This window comes from Erpetoichthys calabaricus, chromosome 11, assembly GCF_900747795.2.
Source record: "Erpetoichthys calabaricus chromosome 11, fErpCal1.3, whole genome shotgun sequence".
In the NCBI taxonomy this organism is placed as follows: Eukaryota; Metazoa; Chordata; class Cladistia; order Polypteriformes; family Polypteridae; genus Erpetoichthys; species Erpetoichthys calabaricus.
In genome coordinates, this window is record NC_041404.2 from 18489053 (window position 1) to 18512373 (window position 23321).

Here is a 23321-nt window from a genome sequence, read left to right on the forward strand (position 1 = left end):
CACGTGCGGAAATTATCGGCGCGTACGAACCGGAAGGGAAACTGGCTTGTTCGTCACCCGAGTGTGTGGTCGTGAACAGATGCAAAAGTTTGGCGAACTTTTTGGTCGTAACCCGATTCATACGTGGTCCGAGACGTTCGTGACCCAAGGTTCCACTGTATTTGCTTATTAAACTAGTACTCTGATTCATACGTTTACTCAAAAGATATGTCAGATTGGCCATTCTCTCGGTTCTCTCCCTTTCCTGGGTGTTCTGCCTCTCATTTATATCCTCCTGCTTATTCATGATCACACCTACATATATCCATAAAACTGTCTGTACTAGTCAGAAAAAGAAATGATGGGTTGAATACGTTATTGTATTCATGGAGTTGGTAAAATGAGGCAGCTGTCCTGATAGACATTCAGGGCAATGGCCTGTGAAGTGAGGCCCATGGCTACTTTACATTATCACAATAATTGTTCCTTCCTTCTATACAGTTAGGTCCATAAATATTTGGACAGAGACAACTTTTTTCTAATTTTGGTTCTGTACATTACCACAATGAATTTTAAATGAAACAACTCAGATGCAGTTGAAGTGCAGACTTTCAGCTTTAATTCAGTGGGATGAACAAAACGATTGCATAAAAATGTGAGGCAACTAAAGCATTTTTTAAACACATTCCCTTCATTTCAGGGGCTCAAAAGTAATTGGACAAATTAAATAACTGGAAATAAAATGTTCTTTTCTAATACTTGGTTGAAAACGCTTTGCTGGCAATGACAGCCTGAAGTCTTGAACTCATGGACATCACCAGATGCTGGGTTTCCTCCTTTTTAATGCTCTGCCAGGCCTTTACTGCAGCGGCTTTCAGTTGCTGTTTGTTTGTGGGCCTTTCTGTTCGAAGTTTAGTCTTCAACAAGTGAAATGCTGCTCAATTGGGTTATGATCAGGTGACTGACTTGGTCATTCAATAATTTTCCACTTCTTTGCTTTAATAAACTCCTGGGTTGCTTTGGCTGTATGTTTTGGGTCATTGTCCATCTGTATCATGAAACGCCGCCCAATCAAGTTGACTGCATTTAGCTGGATTTGAGCAGACAGCATGTCTCTGAACACCTCAGAATTCATTCAGCTGCTTCTGTCCTGTGTCACATCATCAATAAACACTAGTGTCCCAGTGCCACTGGCAGCCATGCAAGCCCAAGCCATCACACTGCCTCCACCGTGTTTTACAGATGATGTGGTATGCTTTGAATAATGAGCTGTTCCACGTCTTCTCCATACTTTTGTCTTGCCATCATTCTGGTAGAGGTTGTTCACTTGGTTGGCTGTTGTGAAGGGGTTTCTCTTCACCATGGAAATGATTCTCCGATCATCCACCACTGTTGTCTTCCGTGGACGTCCAGGTCTTTTTGCGTTGCTGAGTTCACCAGTACTTGCTTTCTTACTCAGGATGTACCAAACTGTAGATGTTGCCAGTCGTAATTTTGTAGCAATTTCTCGGATGGGTTTTTTCTGTTTTCGCAGCTTAAGGATGGCTTCTTTCACCTGCATGGAGAGCTCCTTTGACCGCATGTTGTCTGTTCACAGCAAAATTTTCCACATGCAAGCACCACACCTCAGATCATCTCCAGGCCTTTTATCTGCTTAATTGATAATGACATAACGACGGACTTGCCCACACCTGCCCATGAAATAGCCTTTGAGTCAATTGTTCAATTACTTTTGAGTCCCTGAAATGAAGGGATTGTGTTCAAAAAATGCTTTAGTTGCCTCACATTTTTATGTAATCATTTTGTTCACCCCACTGAATTAAAGCTGAAAGTCTGCACTTCAACTGCATCTGATTTGTTTCATTTAAAATTCATTGTGGTAATTTACAGAACCAAAATTAGAAAAAAGTTGTCTCTGTCCAAATATTTATGGACCTAACTGTATGTTTACAGTAAATAAATATCACATGTTCAATAAATATTTGACATTATTAGTATTATTCTGGGTTTGAAGAAACACTAGGCTCCTTGTAACATAATACATAACATGAATATTACTGCCAGAAATTGTGTCTAAACTTTTTAATAATTTGATGTCAAACATAAGCATGTCTCTTTACTTGTTTTAGATCAAATGATTTCCCGTGATGTAAAGATCTGATAAAAAAAAAAATCAGAATCATAGCAATTACCCTACCACTGTTGATTCATTCTTGATTATTTATTGTTTGATACTGTACACAATGGTAGTTCTGTTATGTATTTATAGCTGTGTGGTGAATTTCAAAGCCTTTCCTGAGTGCTGGAATGTCAGGCTGCCTCAGGTTTAAGAAATGAGTAGACAACAGCTGAAGGACTCTGTAGGGTCCACATTTTGTTAATTGGTTATTTGATAGGCTGCAGGGATGTACAAGGACAATGGCTTAATATTATCAACCAGGTTCATAAGGTTTGTGATGTTCTAACATCCTTTCCTCAAAGTACTGTTTATGAGTCTCAGTATCACAGGAAACGTCTTTGGGCTTGAAGTAGGAAGAGCAGAATAAAACTTGCCTTCTTGTGAGTACACACCTTAAACAACAACAGAACCTGTATAATAAGAAGGATCCCTGTATTTTTTATACTTTGGCCATAGATGGGGATGTACCACAACAAAGTAATCACTTGCCATCATCACTGGTCTTTGATGGAAGGAAATTTTTCCCCCTTAAAGGGCAGAGTGAGAGGTGGTCAATGAAACATTACTGAGATTAGAACTACTGCCCTACAGGGTCAAGGATGCGGTTTTGATTCCTGTTTAACAATTTTTTTGATGTATGTGGATATTTACTTGAAGTTTTATAGCTCCAGGAATCCACACTCAATTTCTGACCAGCCCACATTTTGAGACTAATGTGTACTTTATCCATGTGTTTGTGCAAGATTTCTCCAGGAGCTGTGTTTTATACCTAAATCCTGAAGATATTTCATTAGCATACCTGTTGTCCCTAAATTTGGGTTGATTCCTATATGTAGTCACTGTTTACCTTCTTCTGTAATTAAACATAAAAATGTGGAAGGATAGAACTGGTCTGCACCACTTAATGTCTAAAGCTGTACTTGGCTTACCTTGCTTCTGAAGAGACATCCGCAGATTTACTTCCTGAAGCCTCCAGGCTCTGAAAAATCTCCGGAACATTTGCCAAAGGACCCAAAGACTGTAGGCTTGAGAGAAGCAGAGAAGATGTGGGTAAAGACGTGGGTGCCACCTGACTCACATTCTGTAAATGCAATGGAGCCTGACTCTCTATGTGTAGCTCGGTTTCACTAGTGGTGTTGGTGTGTCCCACAGAATTCTTCGAAACATCCTGCATTGACCCTTTGGCCTGTTCCTTTACTATAGGGGCGCTCAGGCTCAGAGTTTCCAAAGGTCCTGCTGGAATACTCCTTTTCTTCAATTCACAAAGATCCTCTGTGCTTCTACTGAGAACTGCACGGCCTAACAGTTCTACGGTCCCAAGCTCTTCCATTGACTTTCCTCTGGGTTTTATGATTTGAGGAGCATCCTCGCCAGCAGAACCAATGACTTCTAATTGAATGGGGATGGCCTGATTGTTACTTCGAGAGCTGAAAGGGAAGTTCAGAATTAGCTCAATCTCATTTTCCACAAATAATTCTTTAACTGCAACCAAAGAAAAAAAAAATCATTTTACTTTTACATGACTATTTACTCTGTACTACATCAGGGGTATGGCAGTTTCAGATAAAAATATGATATGTAATTATATAAACCTTGTACCAAATAGAAAACAAACAACATATCTTCAGAAACAGACCTACACAGACAAGGCAAAAACTCTGTCATCTATGGAGTTGAAAAGGGTGGTATCTTTTGTGCACTCCTTACTTGCAGAATTCACATATCTTATTTCAAAGGTCCTCTGAAGTCTAGGCCTGCAATATCAGAAACAATGGAGAAACTAATCCTGCACGAGAATGTCAGTCTGACACAGAGTCCACACATACACACACTTACAATGGGGTCAATTTGTAATTGCTAATCATCATAAACTACATGTCTTTGGGATGTAAGAAGAAAGCCAAAATAAGAGTAGTAGCCCACCACCCATGTAGGGAAAACATTCAAATTACACGCAGACATTGACTACACAGGGGCCAGTGGATTGAACCTGTCCCACACAAATCACTCTACTGTGTCTTTGAAAATTCCTGTAAAAATGATCCCTTTAACTTCAGATGTCTGGTTTGGGTTCCAACCAACTGGTTATATTTCTCATGATTGTTTCAGGAAAGAGTGGCCATTGATCAGAGGCAACACTGCATCCCTATTCCAATCACACATACAGAAAATCCAACAGCTAAGACAGGCTCAGAAGGGTCAAGCTGTAGACAAACACTCTCAGGTCTAAGACACTCTCAACACCCTTAGAAACCTCAGACTGGAGTGGCATGTGGGTTCATGTGTGGACATCATCCTGTGGGTGATAATTAGCATTATATATTTGGCTGCCATCTGTACCCCAGGTGTTGTAATATTCTAATACCTTACAGCATTATAATTTAATACATCTGTTAAGACAGATAGATAGATAGATAGATAGATAGATAGATAGATAGATAGATAGATAGATAGATAGATAGATAGATAGATAGATAGATAGATAGATAGATAGATAGATAGATACTTTATTAATCCCCAAGGGGAAATTCACAATTTATGCACATTTTTGGAGCACACATAGATTATTTGACTTCCTCGGGGTCACACAAGGAGCTGGAGGAGGAAACTGAACGTGCATTCATGTTGTTTCAGGTATAGTGCCTTAGGCCACTACACCACACTGCCTGCCTAGTTAAAATTATGCTTAGAATACAGTTAGTCCATAAAGTTATAATACTACATAATAATATAATAATAATACTGAATTTATTTTTGTATAAGCTTGTTTTTTATGGAATATGTTGTAATTTTCAAAGGTTTAGGGGCATGTTACTCTAGTAATGTATAACATTTTATTACAGACCTTACCCATTACTTTCATGCTCTCCAGGGCTTTAGAGGGCCTGAGAAGGTGACCCCAATTAAGAGACTCAAACTCTGAGGGACTGAGTATCATAACTGTGTCTGAGACTTAAGTGTGTCTGTCTGTAGCTGGGGCCACAAGAAATACTTTCATACAAGATGAACATAGACTGATGACTGGTGGTCCAAAAGATTCATGATCACCTATTTCTAACTTTCGTCTAATTTAAACTTGGTCTCTTACAAGGCATGAGTCTGCTAAACAACCTTGAGATTTAAGTGCTGGCATGGAAATTTTTCAGACTAGGACAGAAACCTTGGGACATCAACCTGAAGACAATAAAATGTAATTTCTAAAGACAAGTTGCAGTACTTTGCAGATTCAAAAAGAACTAGGAAACTATGCGTTCCAGTTTCGAGAACTGCTCACTGTAAGATGTATAATGTTTCATCATTAATAAAGAATTTATCAAGAAATAATGACAATGGACTAAGTCATTCAAAATGGTCTATTATTTTTTACAGAGCTGATTATATGGAGCAATAGAATGCCACCATACAAAAAAATATACTAACAATCCTAAAGTATGGGTACAAAATGTTTCTAAAACAGAAAAACTGGGCAAAAAAACTGTAAAACAAACTTTACCTTGAGTTCCTGTTGCCAAGTGCACCAGGTAAACTTTGTAGCTTACGGCCAGTCTAGAAAGGAAGAGACAAAGCAGGCAGCATTATTCAGGTTTGTCATTTTAAAGAACACCGCACCTCATCCTGCTAAAGGAAGTTGCAGAACAGCGGGAATTAGACTCAAGATGGTGTAAACTGGCTTTGACACCTAATGAACATCTAGACTTATTCTAGGAAATGGTCTTTTGAAAAAAAAGTCTTAGCCTTATGGAATCTAGAAGAAATGACGCAAGTAATCAAATCCCATATGCAGGCAGAACATTTTTAAAAGATAGAAATTGGGCAAAGCCATTTAAACAACTAGTATATGAAGTTAAAAAAACGCAATCTGATCGCTTCATCTCCATCCTAGTATCCCCTCTCAATGTCTCCTAGTGAACAGAGACATCACTGTATTCTGATTGACGTACTTTTGCATAAAGGATGCGATTTTTTGCTTGTGAAAATCACATACAGTTTTCACCAAAATATCTCAAAATAAATGTGGTCATGTCTTCATTGACAAACGTTTCAAAAAGCACACCAACAAAAAGAGAATGGTGACAAATTAATGCAGGAAAACTACACAACAACAAATTGGAACAGCCGATGGGTTGCTCTTTCCATCTCAGGCAGTTACTGTGGAGAAACGTGCAGGAATTTAATTTGGTGAGCACATAAAAATGAAAAATCCCTTGCACATTAAAATGTTATTAGCTTTAAGTTTTGTGACTTGTGATAACATTCCCACTGCTTTTAAAAAACTTGTGTATACTTTTACATCTAAAGCATGTAACATTACAAAATAAAACAAGAAATGCGATTTTATGTCAGTGTACTGTATTAATGTCTTAAAAGTAATGTCTGGGTGTATTGACTTTGTTACGCATATGCAAATTCCCAGGCTTAGTCAAGCTATGTAATAACCTGCCAAGAGAAGAGTGGGCACTGCCACTAATGCTGTCTTCTTCCTCTTTCCCCAAAGTGCCGAGAAGCCACCTGATAAAAGCAATTAGCCACGGCCGCTCTGGTCCTACTGACATAAAAACCCAGGCAGCCCAAAAGGAGGCGTCATTTTCAGCTGGAGCAACCCGCGAGATGGAGCGCCTCTAAAAACCGACACCTTGATTGTTCTTCAAATCCCCACTGAAGGGACACATGCCTACAAGCTCTATTTGCATTCCTTTCTTTATTATTTTCTTGACTTTGGGCGAATAAAAGGGACAGTTGGCACCCCAAAATTTTCTTGGCTCTCCCGAACTGCCATTCCTGCAACCTATTGTAGGATCTAATGCAGTTCATAAAGTTTTTACTTTCAGGCACATCGTTAGTTAGAAGCTTCTGTAGATATTCAGGATATGAATGTAAAGGAGGCAGTCTAATCTGACCCTTTTGACAACAACGTGTAAATTCATTACTTGTATTGCCAGTTGTTTCTTCAGGGAAGTTAAGTGAATGACAATGATTGCAAATGACATTCATTAATCCCAATGAATTTTCCTCAATAGTGCACTCATTATTGAACGCGTTGTCAGCCAAGTGGCGCAAGCGTTTAGCAGGTGTCTGGCGTTGAAGTCCGCGACGGGCAGGTTTTGCTTGTGGCGTTTGAGAGGCACGTTGTTGCATGTCCAGTATTTGGGACGCGCTATTTTGGAGGTGCAATCGATTTGCCTGTGCTGTGCGAAAAGTCCGTTTCAGTCTACGTCGTGCATTGTTTGTATCGAGCCTTGTCCGTTTTTGTATGTCGGTCAGTTGAGCTTTCTGTTTTTGGAGCCTTGCTTGCTTGTTTTCTGGCAGTTCATATGCGCGTTGTAGACGTCTGCGTTCATTTATGCTGTCTCTTCGCTCCCGTTTTTGTATGTCTGAGACACGAGGTCTTTCGGTTTGAACTCGTGCCTGTTTCGATGCAGCACTTTGAGACGCGCGCTGTATGCGTCCACGTTCATTGTGTCTGTCCATTTGGGCACGTCTCTGTAACGGGGTTAGTTGAGCTTTGCGTTTTTGGAGCCGAGACATTTTTTCTCCCGGAGTTTCAGAAGCGCGTTGTATGCGCCGCCGTGTATTTTGTTGTTTCATGCGGGTTCGTGTGTTTGGTCCCGTTATCCAAGCCGAATCGTTTTGTACCCGTGAGCGTGTATTCATGACTTGTTTGTTCCTCAGCGTGCGAAATATGGATAAGTAATAAGGAGGATCGCACTCACTGTTAATATGGAGCCTTTTCTGCAGTTGAACGGTTAATAGTGGTTTATTGTAAGGAGATCCACCTATGCTGCCTAGTGTGAAGGTGTTGAGATGACGTATGTTTAATATGGACGGTTCCTTTAGAAATGGGGCTTTGGGTGTCACTTCTTATTGATGTTAGTGTGTTTGTGGGTCTGATTCGTCGTTGTTGTGAACGTTTCATGTGCCATGTCTCGTCTCTAATGGGCTTGGCGTGGCGGTCACGGCTTCTTTTTTTTGGTGCGTTAGGAGCTTGTTAAATCCTCCTCTTTGTGTGGGTCCCGTTTCGTGTGCAATGGGATTCGTGCGGTGCTGTGTGGTTTTCCGGCGTCTGAGGAGGGGGGGGGAGGATTGGTGGGGCGCGAGCGTCTTCTTTCTTTTTGTGTGCCAGGGGCTTGTTGAATCCTCCTCTTTGTGTGTGTCCCGTCCCTTGCTTGTAGGGTGGGCGGGGTGGTTTTGGGTTCTTTTTTTTGTGTGCCAGGGGCTTGTTGAATCGTCCTCTTTGTGTGTGTCCCGTTCGGTGCTTGTGGGGGGGGGGGGGGGTGCTTGCAGGTGGGCGCGAGCGGCTTCTTTTTTTTTTGTGTGCTAGTTTCGTGTGCAATGGGTTTCGTGCGGCGCTGTGTGCGTCGCCTGCGTTTGACTCCTTTTTTCTGTGCTGACTCCTTTTTTCTGTGGTCGCGGCGCCTCATTTCTTTGACTCCTTTTTTCTGTGCTCACTCCTTTTTTCTGTGGTTGCGGCCGCCTCTCGCGGCGCCTCATTTCTTGGGGCGCCTGCGCAGTACGTCTTTTTGCGGCTACGGCCCATGGCCGGATGTCCCTGCGTCCATCCGGTTTAGCATTCTCGGTTAGTAATATGGATTGTCCACCTTGGGTCACAAAGCCGCATGAGAGACAGGAAGGCGAGTCCAGTGTTCCAAGGGAAATACAGGTACTTTATTACTTTATAGAAAAGGCAGGTACAGTCTCAAGACTTCATTCAACATAGGAGCTGTTAGGAGCCGCAACACATGCAATCATCCTGATTTAATTCCAATTTTCTGATTAGAAGAACACCAGGGGCTCAGAATCACCTCTGTGGTAGACCAGGAGAGTGAGAGAAAGAACAGGTCAAAGCCTAGTGTTAAAATATTCTAAACATTGTGCGACAAGCACATTACGTGGTAAGCCTGATCCTGCAGAGGACAACCCATTACTTTGCCCTTGGTTTACTGTTTAGCAGATGCAGCAGAGCAACTATGAAGCTGTTCTTGCGCTGCTGCCACCAGTCATAATACATAATACATATTTTTCCAATTTTTGTCATAATGTAATTTCTGTTATAAGTAAATATTTTTATGGTCCCATGAATTTAATTACAACAGGATTCAACCTGTACTATTAAAAAATACTTATATTCACATCTTTCCAGTAAATAAAACTAGCCCTGGGTGAGGAAGTGATCATCTGGGCCCGTTTTTCTTGCACACATTTATTACAGCACTTTAGTAGTGCCACCATATGCATACTGTCTAGTGGGGCTTATGCAAATCAAGGAAACACCTGGGTTCTACCAGATATCTCATGAGGCAGACTATGCTGGAGTCCAAGATAATGGGAGCAGTATTGACTGGGGTCAATTGGAACTGGGATCGCTTGGTACATCCTAGCCTTTCTTAATGATGTTTTGGAATGTGGTTTAAATAACTAAACCAACAGGGTTCTGTACATCTCCAAAATAAGGAACAAAGGAAGAAACTAGACTGAGTATAAAAGACAGCCAGGCCAATCAGGCCATTGAACACTCAGTTTGGAAAGCTTCTCTGGATAGTGATTTAAGAGCAGAGCTCCCCCCCCTAACCCACCGTGTCAAATAGTGGGCAACATACTGAAAGGCTACTGGTTCTACTCCCACCTCTAACTCACGTTGTTTCCTAAAACAAGTCACTTCACTGGAATGTGTTCCAATTATTTAAAAAAATCTATAAACACTTATATTCCTATCTTGTAAAGTTATCCAAATATATAAAAATAATCATTTTACAATCACCACCTCAATCCCCATTACCAAATAAACAGCTCCTTCATGTAAAATACAGTGGTTTGGTTACAATATATGTCCTGGCTGGTGTCCATACTCCCATGACATATAAGGTACATAAAAGCCAGCAAAAATACAAACCAATTGTATGTGTTCAATTTTAATTTTATTATTGAAAATAAGTAAACATTGTAGTCAATATTCTGTTTCACATTTAGCTCTCTAGCCACAAAAAAGGGAATATCTAGCCATCAATCCTTCCTCCCATTGTCTGTACCTGCTATTTTCATTTCAGGGTTTCATGGAGAGGTTGAGCTCATTTCTTTAGCATCTACCGCAAACCATGAACCAATCCTGGACAGGTCGCCCGCTCACTGCCAGGCACACTCAGGCACACCAATTTAGAATGACTAATTAATCTATCTTATATATCTTGACTATGTATAAGGAAAATCTGAGTACCTACAAGAAAACTCACACAGGCACAAAGTGACCAAGTTATCTCTACTCAGTGCCTGGACCTGGACTTGGGTCCAGTTTATGGAGCTGTGAGTCAGGAGTGCTAAACACTGCTTTTCCAAGCTGCCCACCCATGTAGATGTAGGCTACATTTTTGGTTGATTTTCTATAATTGATTACTCATTTTATTTGTAATGGCTTGCCCAGAATATTAAGCAAAACGTCACACTTGAATTAGAAGGTTCACAGTACTAGGCAGGGACTAATATCCTTGTTAAAATCATTAACTGAAGGCTACTACTACATCTGAGAACATCAGAATGTGACTGTGATCATGACTAAGCTTCACTTGTTACACACAGACTTCCACAAGCGTATCCCACCTGACGGCCTTACCTGGACTGGGAAGGGAGATGAATTTGAGCGGGCCCGTATGCAATCGAACTGCTCCTTCTCATCCAGCAGGAACTCTGCCGAGACAGATTTGACACAGCTCTGTGACACAGCCTGCAGTTGCTGTTCTTGTCCTTGGTCCTCGATGGATGCAGAGCTGGGTGAGCGTGTGTGTTTGCCAGAACCAGGAGACAAGTCCAGAACTCGGCCAGCAGAAAATGGTCTTGTCACTACCTTTAGTCCTCTATCTTGGTGCCCCCCAGGTGTCAATGGTCTGTGCTGATGTGCTTCGGAAGGTTTGTGTCCTGTCTTGCGCTCCATATACTCCACCAATGCACTGTGTTGCATCTGCTTCAACTCATTCTTTGACAGACTTGAAGTTGATGAGGCTCGTCCCCTTTCAAACATTTTTTTTCGGATGGCTACCAGGCCCAGTTCCCTATGGTCTATATTGGAGTCCTCTTCCTCACTTCCCAAGGAGCCCTGTCTTGACTCTTCCAAACGATTGAGCTTCTCTGGCTCTGAATGGTACATCTTCTTTTGCTCTGGTCTGAGTCTCTTTCGCATTCCTAAACGTGTCTGAGCTGCATGGACTTTTCTGGGTTCTTTTTTTGTCTTTGCCTCTGCTTCCCCTGTGAATGCCGGAGGTTCAAAATGCAAGACAGAAGGCCTCTCAATTACTTTTGGTTTCAGTCTGTGAGGCCAGCTGAGCTGCAGGTCTTTCCTCTTGAATGATGTTTCCCTCAAAACCTTAGTTTGTGCAAGCTTGATCTTCTCCCTGTAATACTTTTTATAGGATTCATCCACTGAGGAACCTGAGCTGTACATTGTTTCTTCCTGGTTCATGTTTTCCTCCTCTATGTCATCAGCACAGCTCCACTTAAGCACTGAGGACACAGTCTCTTTAGCTGGAGCTTCCCTTGACAGCTGCTGCTTCAGTGAAGCTGACCTGGTCCGTCTTGTTTTTTGGTCCCCTGGCTCATTTTCATTCCTGGTCCAATATAGGAATGATGCACGTTGCTCCCCGGTGAGGTGGTAAAGTAGTGGAGTCGTTTCTTTGTTTATCTTTTCACTGGCTACATCACCCAAAGGCTGTTTCTTTATCTTATTTCCCGGGCCTGGTTCGCTTGGAATGTGCACAGCTTCCTTGCTCTGCCGGCTGTGTTCTAAGGCCTGGGAACTTTCCTCTGGTCCACAGTAGAAGATACGATGAGCACTATTGTGAGATTTATGACGTGCCAAGTCAGTCTCTCTCATGTCACATTCGGTGTCTTCAATTTGGCTGCTCCATGGTTTCAGTGCTGGTCTATGTCTTTCAGAACTGCAGGGGGCCTCTTCGTGATGAGGTTTGACATGCTCTGTAGCCATCTCTGAAGGCATGCACACCCCTGTCACATAGTAATACTGGCATTTATTTTGGATGTTACTGGAGGAGGCATTCACATGAGCAGACTGAGGTTGGCTGTGCATTTCAGACACATCGACTGGGTCCTCATACCTATATGAAGGAGGAGATCCAGTGTAGCTTTGGTCAGTGCGGGGCACCAGGTGGGGACCAACTGAACCACTGATCTCTGTTCTCTCTTGCTCATCAACATTAAATGAAAATCTAGGCTTTTCCAAGACTCTGGTTGTTACAAAGCTTTGGTGACGGGTAGGCGGTGTTGGAGGGGAATCCTTGCCGGTCTGGCTGAAAGATTCCATGGATCTTGGGTCAGAAACAGAAAGTTTTGGGTTGTATACAGCTCTCACATATTTCAGGTCGGCATATTGGAGATTGTGGGTGTAGATTTCCTCGGGACAAGAGTAGCAGTCTGGTGCATTTGAGCAACCAGAGAAGGAACTGTAGGCAGAGTCGCCTTTTCCATGGCAATGGGTAAACTGGTCAAAGCTGCTAATGGACCTGGCAGGGGAAAGACGACTTGTCTGATAGTCAAAGGTGCTTTGTTCAAAACTCTTCATGCCTCTCAGGGAAAATTCATGATTCGTAGAATCCATTAGTTTCCAACAGATGAGCAGGAGAAGGTTTGGTGAGTAATAAAACAAGACATTGTCTTGATAGACTCAGGTGACATTTGTGATGTCATAGTTTCTGGATTAGCCTTACACTCATTTGAGCTACCAATGGGCTCCTAGCAAACAAACAAACAAAAAAAAAAGAAAATCATCACACAGTAAATGACAAGGTGAGTTTAAAAATTGCAACACAACCCTACATAGAAGAAACCAATCACAATTTTAACAGCCTTCTTTACCAAGTATAACTGCTAGAGTGCACATAGTGCCCATACTGAGAGTTTTTTGTGCTAAGTAAACACAAACCACAGTCACCTTTGACAATTCTACAAGACTGAATAGTCTTCTATAGTTAGCACATATTTTGACACTGGCATCACTTTTTTTTCTAAATAGCAGGAACTGCTACTGTATCATGATAGCCTTCAATAAAGTTGTGGTTTTAATTTTTTTTTCTTTGGTCACAAACGTGTCTCTTTGCTTTTGCTAATGATATAAATAGAACTTACTTCAAGGCCATAAGGAGCTTTTCATTCATTATTTTTTCTAAACGTTCTTAGTTAATTACAATTTCATGAGGGCTGTGGCGCATCCCTTTATTACTGGGTGCAAAGCAGAAGCCACCACTGGATAGGACAGCTGTCCATTACATGTCATATTCAACCACACAAAGTCAGTTTAGGGTTACTGATCCACCTAACCTGCATGTCACTGGCACATGGAAAGAAATAGGAGCCCCCAAGAAATACCCACACAGACAGTGCACTTAATTTGAATACTTCAAGCTCTCAGTTTTCAAAGAAGGTAAGCTTTACATTATGTATTTTGCACTGTACTATGAATCTATCACAAGCCTGGATGAAAGATTCAATAGATCTTGGGTTAATTTAGAAGATGTGCATCTAAACTAATAATGAAGCAGAGGACACAATTAAGTGCAGCCTTTCCAGAAGTTAAGGTAGCTGCAACATCAAACATTTTACCAGCACATCTGAGACTATGCCTGTCCAGTTTGAATATTTTTGTGTAATCAACTCTCACTGAATGCATCGCTCAATGTAGCAAACTGAGATTATTCTGCAATGTGAACACTGAATTCCCTTTAGCTGGAATATTCAGCTGCCTCCCCATTTTCCACTGTTCATTTGATTCTCTAATCTTGTGACAGGAATACTCGAGTACTACAGTTACAATGATGCTCATGTAAATGTCTTTTTGCTGTAAAGTATTTTTTCAGTAACACATTGCCTTTCCATTCATTGCTATGCAGCTATTATTTTGAAAGGCTATGGACCGTGGTCACCATCTGTGAAGAAGGAACCCAGCTACCATGAGGAAAGACTGCAGTTTGTGTTGTCAATGATGCATTGTCAGTGTGCTGTCAGTGTTTTTTAAAGGACATTGACTGTGTTCATTGGCCACAACACCCTTTCTGTCACAAACTTTAATGTTCTCTTTAATGTTTTTAAATTCTCTTTATTGTCTTTATGGCTCTTTAATGTTCTCCCTTAGTAAAAACTCTTCTGTGTGCTGCATAATCTTGACTGTTACAAGAAGTGATTTTCCATGTTACCATGACATTTAGCTAACCATAAATTTTGATAAAATAACTGATGTCCAACTTCATAATTTTCTGCCTGAGAACAGCATCAATGAAGTTCTAAATTCACATGTGTTGCTCTATCCTACTTGGAGGTATCTGCCACCACCTGAAATGCCCAAGTGAATCACCTGTCTCCTCAGACCTGACTGTTAAATGTGCAAGACCAAAGCTCTTAAAAATAGTGGTTCTTTAATGGTATTTTATGGTTCTTTACTGGATTGTGTGGTTCCTCGTAGAACTATTGCTGCACAAAACACCATTTAATTCAGGGAAGGGTTCTTTGCAGATGATTCGTTTGGCTGTGAAAAATTACCTCTAAAGTAGAAAAAGCCCAAAATCTTAATGTATTTTGATATACTTTGTTAATCCTAGTGCTGGGAGGTATACCGGTTCATACAGAAAGCTGTTTTTTATTTTTGTTATGATATGGATTTTTCTTATACCGCAACACCGGTTTAAATAGCCTAAACAACATTCAGAACATGGGGGACCTTTCTCACTGCTACACCGCTAAACACGCATGCAACAGAGTACATGCGTTAGTAAAGGTATTGAGTGGTGAAAATTGACAGAGAACATTCCGAAACTGAGGCTGTAGCAGACAATAAAGTTGAACATGATGACACAGAAGAACTTTTGCCGAAAAAATGAGCTGTGTCTGTTGTCTGGAGATACTTTGGTTTTAAAAGGTCGGATGTGGACCAAACAACTATTTACTACAAATACTGTCGAGCTAAAGTTGTCGCCAGAGGCGACAACATGAGCAATTTGCTGCACTACCATAGCCGCAAACATGCTTTGCAGTACCATGAATGTATGGAACTAAGATTGGCACCCTCCACGTCCTCAGGTAAAACTGAGAAAGCTAGAGGACACTCGAGTCATTTGTCACTTGTAGACGTGTTTGCTAGAGGTACTGCCTATGACAAAAAAAGCAATCAATTAAGATTGAGATAACCAACAGCATTACAATCCATATAGCTAACGTGTCAGTGGAAAGAGATTGTTAACATTAACAGAAAGTGTAGTTGGTTTACAAAAAATATTTAATATTTATTCCTTTTCTAAGACATGTTCAGTGCAATACAACTTTTGACAAGCACCTTTGGATATTTTACTAAGTCTGCATGACTCTTAGGATGGTTGAAAATACGAGGGGGGCCCCAAAAATAACCGGAATTTTGCTGTTGTTAGTTTGGTACTTGTAGTACGTGGTTGGGCCGCTAGGGCGATCTAGTTACACTCCTCACAAGTCAGTCTGCCAAGTGCCATCAGTCTGGAAGGTTGTGCTTGTGTTCAGTGAATTTTTTTGTAAAAGTAGGTTGCGCAACAGTGTGAGAAGGAAACGCCCTGATTTGTGGGAGTCGGGCGATTGGTTCTTTCATCATGACAACGCTCCATCTCACACTGCTCTCAGCATTCGCCAATTTTTGGCAAGAAACGGTATGACAACCCTGAACCACCCACCCTACTCACCGGATTTAGCTCCGTGTGATTTCTTTTTGTTCCCTCGGATGAAAAAAGACTTGAAAGGAAGGCGTTTTGCTGACGTCGAAGAGGTAAAACAAGAAACGACCAGAGCATTAATGGGCATTACTTCAGACGAATTTAAAAAATGTTTCGAACAATGGAACAAACAGTTAGATAAGTGTATTTCCGCCAATGGAGAGTACTTTGAAGGAGACTAATTGTAGTTTGTACAGAAAATTAAATTAAACACATTTTAAAAATATTTCCGGTTATTTTTGGGTCCCCCCTCGTATGTTGTCAAAATTATAGTTTAAGTTGTTTGCAAAATTTGTTCAATAAAAAGGTTCTATATTTTGACTGCAACTGTCATGCAATGTGATTCTTTCTCTTCATTAGTGACACCCCCTTGAAAACTATCACTTTATGGGGCCATGCAAACCTGTATTAATACTTGTGTGCACATTAAAATGTTTTTTTTACAATGTACAATTCTCATGACAGTGGAATAGGTTATTCTTAGCCAGTCTACTACAATAAGTACAGTGGAAATTGTGGTTAACATCCAGTCATGCATGGGAAAAAAATACCGCCGAATACCGTGAAACCAGTATAATTTTGAAAAATACCATGATATAGAATTTTGGTCATACAGCCCAGCACTAGTTAATCCCCATGAGGAACATTGTCTTTTTACATGACCTTTGGGAATCAGAGTAAAAGGCCAGCCATTGTACAGAGCCCCAAAGCAATTGTCAGGTTAAGGGCCTTGCTCAAGGGCCCTACAGTAGAGAATCCCTTCTGGCAATAATGTACAGTAGGCTCACTAGCAGAACACTGACTGATTAATACAATCTGAAATTATCCTGTGTTATTATATGTATGAAGCAAGAGTCCTTTTAAAATCAAGACCATCTATTCATGGTTATTTGCTGTATGGAGCCTGTTATAGATCTACATAAGTAAAGGTTCTTTTTGGAACCTTCATGTGGTTGGGTCTTTTGGAAACCAAAAATGGTTCCCCTATGGCATTGTTCTGAGAGACTACTCTGACATCTTTACTTTTAACAGAGAAGTAGCAAAAGTCACATGAGGTTTTACTATGTGGGTCCACTAGGATACAGCAGTCCTCAGATGGTTCACCAGGCTGTTCAGGGTCACGTACGTCAACATTAGGCCTTGGGCTATATAGGCTGTTGACCTGATGGAGTCAGAAAGCCAAACATTTTCTCACTCTATAATTAGCTTGGAAAGGCTGAAATTAATGAGTTGTGAAAGTTCACCTAGTGAGTTCTACATCTGGCGTTTCCTCTCTTAGTAAAAATTCTTCAATGTGCTGCATAATCTTGACTGTTACTAGAAGTGATGTTCCATGTGCCTTTTAGACAGCAGATACTTGTAGAAAGACAGATCACAGAACAGAGGAACTCACTCTTAAAATGTCCAGGGCTGTGTTATGAACAATTTCTTTCATTACTTTCCTTGTGGAGATGAGATTCCATTACCATTATGAGGATTGTTAGAGTGTTTGTATATAATTTATTTCTGAAACCCTATGACTCCGGCATTTAGGGACAGAATCAGCAGTCATTTGCTTTCTTCTGGGACCACTCAGATATAGTTTACTTACTACAAAATAAGTAATCAAAAACAAGATATTCTAAGATTAAAACTTATATGATATAATTAAAACTCTGTGTATAATTCATAAGCACTTGTGTTTTTATAAATGGTATGAAGGAGTGGCCAGCAATTAGGGGGAATAAAGTTCTGCATAAAACCTCTGCAAGGGGGTAACATACTAGCAATGACTGTATATCTTTTCATAAGAGTGTGAGAAGATCGCACACACTAAGGTATTGTATACCCCATGGTACATGGTGCCACAGAAGGGAAACCTCCAGAAGAACTAGATAAAAAAAAAGACTGTAGCTCCATAGTGGGGGGCAACATATTTCTAAAGGCACTAGGAGACAGATAATGGAGATTCAATTTAAGTATATCATCATCATTAAGAGAATGAAGCCATGGAATACTGACAACAATTCAGGAACAATTCCTCCAAACCTGCAGGTGGCAGAAGACATTTTACATGGCAAAAAGGTGGAAATCTTCTGCTCAGGAAAGCAGATCTGGCCCTTTAAGTACCGCTCAAGGTTCAAACATACACAGATATTAGAGGTCACCAGACATCTAGCCTGATGCAACTGCAACCAAATTTGGGGCTACTGACCTCAGAAGTGATTCTATGAGTTGACCTGGGAGTGAACTGCAGGAGCAGCTAAAGCCATTTCTGGCCAAAACTAAAATAGTCAGGAGAAGGACTGGGACTAAGGCCCACTGGTTGGAAGAACAGGGCAGGATCATGAAAAATGATGCAAGAAAAGAAGGCAAAGTTCCATGATGTAGTACTGAAGTATTAGGCAAGCAGGTGTACCACTGTAGGGTAAAGTGTAATGAATTTTAAATGTAGAATTTGAAAGTGAGATGTAAAAATAATTTATATGAAGGAATAATAAAATATACTGTATAAACAAACATTTTAGAAAATATTTCTAATCCTTATTTATACTGAAATTTACTTGGAAAAGGTACTGAAAAAACTGATTTGGATGGCAAGGTGGTTAGAGATGCTTCTGCATATTCCTCGAGTGGTTTGTTTAAATTCTGACCCATTCACTATGCACCACCCGCACGTTATCCTCATGTTATAGTGGGTCTTCTCTAGGTACTCCAGTTTTTTTTCTGCATCCCATAGATATGCAGTTTTAGTTATTAACAACTGCAAATTAGAGGAGTGCAATTGTGTTTGTAAGTGTTGCCTTTTTCTTGCACCCACTTCCACTAAGATAAGCTCCAGCCCACTTTCACCATATACAGGAAAAAAGTGGGCTTTAAAAAATAAATGGATTGATACAGTTCAATTTACAGTCTTCTGTAGCCTGCGCATCACTGGTATATGTTACAGCCTGAGTACAAAAGTAATGCGCAACCTGCCACAGGGAGTAACAGGGCTGAGATTCAAACTCAGGAACTGTGAGACAGAAGCTCTAACACCTGCACCACTATCCAATGCCGCATAACAATGCTGTGTGTTAAACACACTTAGATATAAGGCATACAACAGCTGAGAAGATTATAACTAAAATATTATACAGTACTGTATATATCTAGAGCAATAATGACACTTCAGTTGTGCGTCACTGCCCGCAAAGGAAAAGGAAAACTGTGAAAATGCATAATGGCAACATAACTAAATCTCCTGCATCTCCACTGGGGCCCTTTCAGATACAATAGGCCTATTTAGTCATTTAACTGGTCAGACTCCTGCATACCTACAAACAACAGTCTTGCATAATAACTACCATCCCAGTACAGAGAGGACCTTGCCACCAGTGCCACTATTTCCAGTCTTCCTATGATGTGGAGATGGATTAGTATAAAACCTGAAAAAACTTCAAGATTCGCTAAATGGGTGAAGTAAAAGAGGAAATGTAACATATCTATAAAACAATTTAAAGAAGGAAACAATAAATTCAGCCTGTTTCTTCATGCATAAATAAAGCTTGTTTGTGAGGATTACACTTTAGCTTTAACCAGGACTGCCAACTTCACTACAATTAAAAAACGTCCATTCATTTTTGAACTTGTTTAATTCATTGCAGGGTTGCAGGAAATGGCAGCCTACTCCAATATCAATGGACACAAGGCATACTCTAATACAGAATGGGATGGCAGGCTTAGTCAAAGAGTCATGATTGAAATATAAAACATTTTACAAAGAGAGGTAAAGCCACAGTGCTGTTTTATATTTGTTAGCACTCTATGATGGACTGGCACCCTGTCTGGAGTCACATCTTGTTCCCCTCGGATAGGCTCTGGTGCCTGTGACCGTGAACTGAATTAACTGATTTAAAATGAACGGACAGATAGTATATTTGTAGTGAAAATTTTCTCAAAATTACCTCAACATTAATAATGATATACAACTGCATAGTTATATTCCGGATGTCTTCTCTCCTATCAAATCTTATTCAAAAATTTTATTTCAGATTCGAAAAAAATAATTTGCTACACATGAAACCAGAGGATAAGCAATTGGTTCAATAACATAAACATTCTAAAACCTGCTTACACCTTATAATAACTATTCATGGTGGCTCTAAAATCTGTACTAACCCCTACTCTCTCTTCTATTTCCTTTTCCGGTGTCCTTTTGGTGGTGGCGCACTATCTACTCAAAGCACCGTGATGTTCCAACAATCATGGATGGATTAAAAGCCAGAAGTCTGTATGACCATCAGCATCGAGTGACTCCGTGAGAACCCTAACTACAAAGAGGACTACTTCATTTATGTTAGGTAGAATGCCCAAAGGGGACTGGGCGGTCTCGTGGCCTGGAACCCCTACAGATTTTATTTTTTTCTCCACCCTTCTGGAGTTTTTTTTTTTGTTTTTTTTGTCCACCCTGGCCATCGGACCTTACTCCTTTTCTATGTTAACTAATGTTGTCTTATTTTAATTTCTTATTTTGTCTTTTATTTTCCTTTTCTTCATTACGTAAAGCACTTTGAGCTACTTTTTGTATGAAAATGTGCTATATAAATAAATGTTGTTGTTGTTGTTGTTACTCCCAACTCAAGGTTGCAGGTGGCATTAGGCATATGGCAGCAACCAATCTTGGATGGCATGCTGATCTATCACAGGTCACCCTCATGCACACACCCAAACTTGAACTCACATGGAGGGCCAATCTGAAATACCCAATAAACATAATCGTCACTTCTGGAATGTGGGCGGAAAACTGAAAATCCAAAAGGACAAAAAGTAAGAGTAACTAGTATGCAGAATAAGTGACGTGGCTGCACCACTGTACCATTATGCCATCCAGTACAAAAACTTTTAAAAAATTTTAAAAAATACATCTAGCACGTATTTGCCAGACTGCTTTATTTACAAATTCAACATCTTCATTACTATTATTTTTAAAGCATTTTAATCTTAAATTATTTTTTTCCATAAAACTTTTCTCCAATAATGACAGCAACAGAGGCCCACACACATTTGTCCAAATTCTATCTCCCAATTAATTAAAGAGCAAATATCTGCTGTAAATCAATCCAAATGCCATTAAATGCCTTGCCTGGAATTTCAATTCTTTTCAAGGTACTCTCAGAGATTTCAGTAATATTTGTGCCAAAAAACAGCTGAGGATACATGTCAAGTTCATCAGGGAGCCAATCCGTTTAAAATGACGCCTTTGTGCTTTCTAAGCCGTCTTGGGTGTAAGCAGCCATCAGGAATGCTGTTACTGCACAGGAGAAATGCCTTGACCAAAACCTAGCATGCTGACCAGAGGTTAGCCGTGCATTCCTGTAATGAGAGCAACCATTGTCACTGGATTGTAAGGGTTTGTTTTGAAAGACGGATGTGCTTTTAAATAGGCTGCCAGTTCGCTTGGCTGAACGGAGATTACCTTGTGTGGTGCTGTGAAGAATACAAGATGCAATCCTGAGTGCTTTGTGAGATATGCTATGTTACCCATTAGTAGAAGCAGTATTAGCGTTTATAAAAAGATTATGTGTTCTGAATGCTCATAACAGAACTTATTTTTAAAATGTGATTATAGTGGCCACTTTGTCAGATTTATGTCAATCAGGGACAGCTATTATGCTACACCGATCCCTCTCCCACTTGGACAGAGGCAGTGGTGCTGTAAGAATTATGTTTCTAGACTTCTCTAGCGCCTTCAACACCATCCAACCTCTGCTCCTTAGGGACAAGCTGACAGAGATGGGAGTAGATTCCTACCTAGTAGCATGGATCGTGGACTATCTTACAAACAGACCTCAGTATGTGCGTCTCGGGAACTGCAGATCTGACATTGTGGTCAGCAGCACAGGAGCACCGCAGGGGACTGTACTTTCTCCGGTCCTGTTCAGCCTATATACATCAGACTTCCAATACAACTCGGAGTCCTGCCACGTGCAAACGTTTGCTGACGACACTGCTATCGTGGGCTGCATCAGGAGTGGGCAGGAGGAGGAGTATAGGAACCTAATCAAGGACTTTGTTAAATGGTGTGACTCAAACCACCTACACCTGAACACCAGCAAAACCAAGGAGCTGGTGGTGGACTTTAGGAGGCCCAGGCCCCTCATGGACCCCATGATCATCAGAGGTGACTGTGTACAGATGGCGCAGACCTATAAATACCTGGGAGTGCAGCTGGATGATAAATTGGACTTGACTGCCAATACTGATTCTCTGTGCAAGAGAGGACAGAACTGGCTATACTTCCCTAGAAGACTGGCGTCCTTCAACATCTGCAATAAGATGCTGCAGATGTTCTATCAGACGGTTGTGGCGAGTGCCCTCTTCTACGCAGTGGTGTGCTGGGGAGGCAGCATAAAGAAGAAGGATGCCTCATGCCTGGACAAACTGGTGAGCAAGGCAGGCTCTATTGTAGGCATGGAGCTGGACAGTTTGACATCTGTGACAGAGCGACGGGCACTCAGCAGGCTCCTGTCAATTATGGAGAATCCACTGTATCCACTAAACAGTGTCATATCCAGACAGAGGAGCAGCTTCAGCGACAGACTGCTGTCACCGTCCTGCTCCACTGACAGACTGAGAAGATCATTCCTCCCCCAAACTATGCGACTCTTCAATTCCACCCGGGGGGGGGGGGTAAACGTTAACATTATTCAAAGTTATTGTCTGTTTTTACCTGCATTTTTATTACTCTTTAATTTAATATTGTTTTTTTGTATCAGTATGCTGCTGCTGGAGTATGTGAATTTCCCCTTGAGATTAATAAAGTATCTAACTATCTATCTATCTATCTATCTATCTACAAGGTAATTAAGCATGTAGGCAAACGTGTGCATACAATTTGGAGGAGAACGGGCTAGATGAAAGATTCAGATGACTTTGAACGTGAAGTGGTAGATGGTGTCAGGCAGACTGGTATGAGAGTATCAGGCACAGCGATCCTCCTATAGAGTATGTACTGCCTTGGTTCTAGCAACAACTATTTTGTTTCAAAGGAAAAATGTTCTGCCAATGGCTGTTCTGTGGACAGAAGGTGAAAAAATGCAGATGAAAAGGGCTCACAGATGTTGACATAATTTGGGCAGAACACCTCAAGCCAATCAAGTTGAGCAGAAAAGCATTGCACAACTAATCACTTTCTTGTAACAGCAAAAAACGTTAAGGCTGCAATTGCAACGGTCCATAGAAATGAAACACTGGAGAACCAATGAATGTTGCCTATCATGATTAGGAGTTCCAAAAATAATGAAAAGGTGTGTGGCACTAAAAAAGGCCACAAATGCAGGCCAGGACCTGCTCTGCTCTTACAGTAGAGGCTCAACCCAAAGAAGTAAGCCCCCAACTGCTAAAGATAGGCAGCTTGCTTTCAAAGTTCAAAAATGCAATCAAGTCCCAGAAATAACAAAGAATGCCTTACAAAGGAG

The 23321-nt window shown here is 40.8% G+C and overlaps 1 protein-coding gene across 3 annotated transcripts in view; it reads right to left on the reverse strand.

Annotated features, from left to right (window-relative positions):
• shroom1 (shroom family member 1) overlaps nucleotides 1–23321 on the reverse strand; it is a 98931-nt gene that overhangs the window by 33355 nt on the left and 42255 nt on the right. For all 3 annotated transcript variants that reach the window (XM_051933974.1, XM_028812750.2, XM_028812751.2), the window contains 3 exons: nucleotides 10761–12889; nucleotides 5652–5704; nucleotides 3088–3585 (listed from right to left, as the gene is read on the reverse strand). In XM_051933974.1, the coding sequence (XP_051789934.1) occupies nucleotides 3088–3585; nucleotides 5652–5704; nucleotides 10761–12755 (2546 nt within the window). In that variant the 5' untranslated portion in view covers nucleotides 12756–12889. The remainder of the gene's footprint in view (nucleotides 1–3087; nucleotides 3586–5651; nucleotides 5705–10760; nucleotides 12890–23321) is intronic.